Below are 7280 nucleotides of genomic sequence, written 5' to 3'. Positions count from 1 at the left end.
GCGCTGGTGGCCTAGCGGTAAGAGCGTGCGACTTGCAATCCGGAGGTCGCGGGTTCGAACCCCGGCTCGTACCAATGAGTTTTTCGGAACTTATGTACGAAATATCATTTGATATTTACCAGTCGCTTTTCGGTGAAGGAAAACATCGTGAGGAAACCGGACTAATCCCAATACGGGCCTAGTTTACCCTCTGGGTTGGAAGGTCAGATGGCAGTCGCTTTCGTAAAACTAGTGCCCACGCCAATTACTGGGATTAGTTGCCAAGCGGACCCCAGGCTCCCATGAGCCGTGGCAAAATGCCGGGACAACGCGAGGAAGATGATGATGAATAAGGAAACTCCAGGTCTTAACTTAAAAATATTTTTGTAATTATTGTTTGTAAACGACCGTTTGTTTCTTAAATAAATAAATTAAAAAAAACTGCCGATTTTTGCGGGGGAGGGGCACGTCAAATGTATGGCTATTTGTACGTAACGTACTTTATGATCTAAAATTAAAAAAACTTTTTTAAACCATATTATTATATATATTTCAATCAAAAGTAAGATCAACAACATCATCCACCGACATCTGTTCCACTTCACTTGCCATCCTACTCTCGATCGAATCATCCTTCGAATTCGAACCCCCATCTTTTATCTCACTCTCTCTCGCTTCATTTGTATCTGTGTTCTCTGTTTTATCATTTTTATCTTCAGTAGGTATGGTATCTTTAGGTTTAGATGATGGTGTAGTGAGTTCGGTGATGGTTATGGTTTTTCGACGTTTTTCTTTGAGTAGGGGATTTGATGGTTGAATTTTGTTTAAGTGTGCTTTCTGTAACAAATGTGATTTAATTAAGAAAAAAACAACATAATATTAAGTATTGTAAATTTTTAAATTGGACATTCATTTTATATTTTTAGGGTTCCGTACCTCAAAAGGAAAAAACTGAACCCTTATAGGATCACTCGTGCGTCTGTCTGACCATTCCCCCCCTTTATCTCCGAAACTACGGTTTACAATTTTGAAAAAATACACTATAGTTCTTTACCTATAGATGACAGGAAAACCTATTAGAAATGTGCAGTCAAGCGTGAGTCGAACTTAATGTACGGAACCCTTGGAACGCGAGTCCGACTCGTACTTGGCAGGTTTTTTTTCTTTATAGGCCTAGCCGACTATAGTTCGTTTTTTTAGCATTAGAAAGAACTTGAAAGAAGGTAAGCGATTTTGACAAGTCTTTTAATTGAAAAACACTTTTTAAAAATCAATAACTATTACTTATGAAAGCAGAAGACTATAAAAGATCGTATTAGATTCATAATTATTGTTACACATTTACCGTAACTTATTTTTAAAATGTGTTTTTCAATTAAAAGACACATCAAGATTGTTTACCTTATTTCTAATGCTAAAAAAAACGAAGTATAGGTGTATCTCTATCTAGGTGGTTGGTGTAAAGGGGCCTACTGTTGATCAGTCCGCCGATCAGCCTGTCAGTCATGAATCTAGTATAACTGGATTGGGCATGAGTGGTGGGGATAACTGACAGAACGGGATAGTCTTATGTATCTTTCAGTAGGAGTAGCAGCGAAAGCGCTATTATTGTTTGTCCTTGTCACAGTCTCACATTTTTCTTTATTCCCCACCATAAATTAGTATGGATGATTGGTCAAATCTATTTGTTGCCCACCATAACAAACAAATTCGACCAATCATAGCGTCGCATGATTGGTCGAATTTATATGTTTTGTCCCTCACGGAGGCACGCGTAGACCGCTTCTATAGGATGCTACCTTCTATGCTGTCAGTTAAACGCAAAAGGTGACAGCTCCAAACAACTGACAGGCCGATATCGTCCGGCGGACTGCGGGCTCAGCACGGTTCCATTTTTATCGACTATCACTATGCCCGTCACTTTCGCACTTACATACTTGTTAGAACGTGACAGGCATGGTGATAAACGATAAAAATGCTACCGTGCTACTAGGGCTGATCATCAGTGGGGCCCCTTTATGGTATTTATTTAACCAACCGAACTGATCGAAAAAAAAACACGACCTCATTGATTTAAGGCTTTTTAGTAAGGTCTCAAGAAGTACCTAATTAATAGATATACAAAGGAAGAAAGCACAGTCAGCGACAAAAGTGTTAAAAAAAACAGGGTTTGAAACACACACACATTATCGTGATTTTTATGCCTGTTAATTACCGATTTGATAATAACCTAAAATATAAAAAACGCCCCAATCATTATTTTTTACTATCAAATAATTCAAAGAAAATAAATATAGGTATAGCATCATCCATATACCTGGGATAATTATCCTGGGATATGTAGCGGATAATTATCAAAGACTATAATTATCTGGATAATTACGAACCCTAAAAAAAACAGACTGTAGTTTACACATAACGGTAATAAGTACTGATAGGTAGGTACTAAAAGTGGAATAAACAGGGAATAATTAAATTCTAGAAACAAACAAAACCTAAAATACATTCGTCAAAGCACTGTACAAGCATGTCAACCATACACATAAACAGCAAAACGCTTTCAAACTAATGTTAGAAATATTCTGTCATACAAAATGTATGCATAAATCACACAATCGTATTCATTAGCCTTGCTCAACCATTCAGAATTTCAGATGGCATTTACATTAAAATTGGCGTTAAAATAACTCGTTACCAATCCACCTGACGGAATGGAAGCCATAAATAAAATATATTTGAACGTCAGTTACATTAATGCGGTTAAAATCTTTCACAAATTCATATGTCACTCACACGCTAATTTTCTAAATTAATCCTTAGTCAATTGGAATACAGTTGAGGTTACGAGCGTCGTTGAAGGATAGATACGAGGTTGTGACAGTTATAGGCCAGAGTTCGGTTTGATTCTATGATTGCAAATGAAGCACTTATTTGAAAGTTTTACATTTTTAAAGTTCGAACGATGTAGCTAATTATATTCTTTTTCTACTCCAGCACTTAAATGTGTCAATTAAATGACTGACAGTGATATCTAAAGCAATGTCATTTGAATGCTTTGTCTATAGGCTCATAAGATGACTGCTAGCAGTCATCTTATGAGTATAATACAACTGCTTTATTTTTTTTAAAGATACAAGATACAAGTTCCGATCATCTTGATTGAAAGAGGTATGTTTTCATTTACAATAATAACTCTTTTTTTTTTAAATAATAACTCAATTTTTTTTAAATAATAACTCTTTTTTTTTAATAATAACTCTTTTTTTTTAATAATAACTCTTTTTTTTTAATAATAACTCTTTTTTTTTAATAATAACTTTTTTTTTTTTTTTTTTTTTTTTTTTTTTTTTTTTTTTTTTTTTTTTTTGCTGCAGCTGTCATAGAAAAAGTAATGTATGCAACAGCTCATAATTGGTTCTTAAAATTCTCGGGTCTTTTTTTACAAAACTCGACTACGTCTCGTTTTGTAACTTCGACCCTTGAATTTTAAGAACCCTTATTATATCACTGTTGCATAAACTACTATTGAAGTGCCTTTCAATAAGTCAGTTTTAATTATAGTATTTTATGCAACCGTTGTTTAAGAGGGGTCAAAAAAGGCGAGTGGCGTGAGTAACAATTTGAGGCGAAGCCGAAAATTGTTAATAAAGACGCCACGAGTATTTTTTGACTCAGTTAAACAACGTTGCATACAATACTTTTTCTACGACCAAGCACTTACTTTGAAATGCAATGAAATAATAATAAAAATGGATGATGATGATTGTTTAATTTCCTAATATGATAGGTTGTTCAGTGCGTGGGATTCTTAAGGGGAACGAAAATTTTATTATTTTTGCGCTACGATGCACGGTTTAGGAGATACAGCCCTATAAATATATTTTTTGGTTTATTTTTTATTTTTTTTATTAGGGGTTTCTTACAGAGGAATGGACATTTTATTATTTTTGCGCTACGACGCACGGTTTAGGAGATACAACCCATAAACATTTTTCTTTATTTTTTTTATTTTTTTTTGTTTTTCGTGGTTTATAAATATTACTTAGGAATTTCAAAGGGGAACGAAAATTTGATTATTTTTGCGCTACGACGCACGGTTTAAGAGATACAGCATTATAAAGTTTTTTTTTTGTTTTTTTTTAATTTTTTTTTGTTATTTTTTTTTTAATATTAATTAGGGGTTTCTTACAGAGGAATGAACATTTTATTATTTTTGCGCTACGACGCACGGTTTAGGAGATACAACCCATAAACATTTTTCTTTCTTTTTTTTAATTTTTTTTAGTTTTTTGTGTTTTTTAAATATTACTTACGGGTTTCAAAGGGGAACGAAAATTTGATTATTTTTGCGCTACGACGCACGGTTTAGGAGATACAGCCCTATAAAGACGAAAACTGATGATGATGATGATGATGATGATGATGATTAACCAAAACATGTCTATGGTTCACTCATCTGTCAGAAATGACAATTAAAATTAGGTTGGCAACAATGTATTCCATACAATATTTTTTAAGTGGTGATTACACGAAGTATCGTAAAAGTGCCAAAAAGATACTGCGTGTATGCACAAATACTTTTTTGGGGAATAGACTAAAGACTTGTCTTGACAACTATAAGAGAGGGGTTTAAAGGTGTGTGCACGACCCTTTAAATGACAAATAAAAGTACGGGAGTAGAAAAAGTTGTTTTCTGTGGTTTGTGAAATTTTCATATAGTAAAATATAAATGGAAAAAGTTAGGAAAAACATACCAATGACGCATTTCTTCTGACCAGAAGTTTCACATCCTCAGAATTAATAGTGTTCCGTTTGGCATGTCTGAAATTTTAACATAGGTATAGTATATGTATACTTATAAAAATAATTATATTAATTTTAGTATTGCAATAATGTCACAGTCAATGCAGTGCATGAGTGCAGGAAATCAAGGTATATGCTGCATACATATAGTCTGTCAAGCTGGATATGTGGAGTGTAAAGCAAACTAAAATATTGGTATCCCTAGGAAACGAACAAAAAGCAGCAATGTATAATCAAACAAAGATGAAATGTAAACAAAACAGTTCCACAGATAAGATACAAATGACACGCGATTTTCGAACAATTCAAACGTAGTGTTGCTAACCCGCGATTTTTCAAATTTGCCGCCTTTTTCTACTGACAAGATTTGCTTGACCAAGTATACATTATTTTTGTATTAATTATAACTTGTAATTTTGTATTTACCATGTACTTGTGCTTTGGGTAATTGTTATGTAAGCTTTTACGTGAAATAAACAAAATTGAAATTGACTGCTTATAGTTTGGCCCAGGACCGCCTCATTCTAAACATAGACAAGAGAGAATCATACCATCTCTTACACTATTACTAAGTAGCACCCAAAAGAAATATAAGTATAGTTTTCCTGGTTCTTACTGTCTGACAAGTTTGCCACAGACTATAAATTATAACCCTTCCTCTTGAATTTGTTCTAGCTAGGTAGGTAAAAAATCAAAATCTCATTAAGATTTATGTACTTTGCAAAGGCTTCCAAATCCGTCCCATATATTTTCAGTTTTTTGTAAACTAGTTCTGCTACTATCTCCATGGCGGGCTTGGTCATGTCCATGCCAAGTAGATGTATGGCCTCTGTGCATATCCCTCTGACATCGCGGTGGAGTGATGCTCGGACTTTCTGTAAACATATTTAATAAAAACATATCGCTGCTATACTTACTCAACCTCGTATCTGCAACACTCATTTGATGACAAAAACACCCGTATTCCGAATTAAAGAAAAGCGACATTTCCATCAAATGATTGTTGCAGATATGAGGTTGAGTAAGTATAGCGACAATATGTAGCCAGCCCTTCCGCAGGGCAAAGACTTGGGGGACCTTCCATAAGTGGGTTTTTTTTCTCTATTGTTATTTAGTTATTAAGTCGTTTTATTTTAATGTTAGTTTAGTTTTAAACTGTCATTCAATAGAACTTGCTAACTATGTAAACAAACCGACATACTAAATTGACACTGAATGTCAAATTACTAGTAACTTTTGTTTACAAAGTTTGCAAGGTCTATTGAATGACACTTTATAAACCTTAGTTTTAATATTAGTTAATAAATAAAAACATTGTAAATGAATAAAGATAATGACAATAAGTTTGGTAATTTGGTTATGGTACCAGAGCAGTCTTCTTCTTCCTATCGTTTGTCCTGGCTTATAGCCTGGGGTCTGCTTGGCAACTAATCCAGAGAATTGGCGTAGGAAGAGGCACTACTTTGTACGAAAGCGCCTCCCATCTGACCTTTTAACCCAAAGTGGCAACTAGGCCGTATTTGGATTAGTCCTGTTTTCTCACGATGTTTAAACCTTCACCGAAAAGCGACTGGTAAATATCAAATGATATATCGTGCATAAGTTCCGAAAAACTCATTAGTGCGTGCCAGGGTGAACCTGTGACCTCCGGATTGAACCTGCGACCTCCAGATTGAAAGGCGAATGCTCTTACCAAGTACCAACGCTAGTTCTACCAGAGCCCTCTGTTAAAAATTAGAAGAATTTTTCCGCTGTTTTTTGCAGCCTCTTTAACTCATACGAAATTTTCACAGGTGGCATTGTAATCCATTTACAGTACAGTGTTTTAGTAGTAATGTTCCGATAAATAATTTAACACATTAAAGGGTCAGTTGCATCACTTGCACCAAACTGTTATTCATGGTTAAAGAGTTCGCTAAATTGTATTGTATGGAAAGTTTCATAAGTAAAACGCCGCGGCGCGCTAGGTGACGTACGACGGTCTGTCTGTGAAGTGCGGATGGTATAACTTGCAATTAGTGATCTGTTTAAGTTAAATACGTCATTATTTATTTAATATAAGTTCATTGCTATAATTTTATTAAAATATTTATACCCATCTACAATTTTAATACTGGAGTTTAAAATTACCTGTGAAGGTGACAAATTTTCGAATGCAGTCATCTCTATTCGCTTATATTCTCTGAGTAACTAGTTTTATATTAAAATTCAATAATAGCAGGAATTCTACAGGAATACATTAAATTATGAATTATTTTAACTTTGAGCAAAACGAAAACAAAACAAACGTTGTAAAATTCAATTTTGACATAAGGATGTGACAGTGACACTTCTATGCAGTGACACGTGCACTATTGACGTTACGTTTTGTTATTGCTTATTGATATTTTCTTGACAGCGTATTGTTATTACTGCTGACTTTTTTCTGTCACTCTAAAAAAAATGTAGGCGCGAAGGGATATCGTCCCATCGAGGGCATGGCATGAGTGGTGGGGATA

General features: G+C 34.5%; 1 protein-coding gene across 1 annotated transcript; it reads right to left on the bottom strand.

Annotated features, from left to right (window-relative positions):
- Positions 1–527: 527 nt before the first annotated feature.
- Positions 528–7066, bottom strand: LOC134652571 (centromere protein S-like). Its single transcript, XM_063507737.1, has 4 exons — positions 6913–7066; positions 5500–5657; positions 4734–4800; positions 528–816 (listed from the first exon to the last, which is right to left on the bottom strand). Exons 1-4 carry the CDS (start codon positions 6943–6945, stop codon positions 532–534), a joined length of 543 nt encoding a protein of 180 aa, XP_063363807.1. The 5' UTR covers positions 6946–7066; the 3' UTR covers positions 528–531.
- Positions 7067–7280: the final 214 nt, after the last annotated feature.

Source organism: Cydia amplana, chromosome 12, assembly GCF_948474715.1.
Source record: "Cydia amplana chromosome 12, ilCydAmpl1.1, whole genome shotgun sequence".
Classification (NCBI taxonomy): Eukaryota; Metazoa; Arthropoda; class Insecta; order Lepidoptera; family Tortricidae; genus Cydia; species Cydia amplana.
This window is presented reverse-complemented; position numbering and strand designations above follow the sequence as displayed.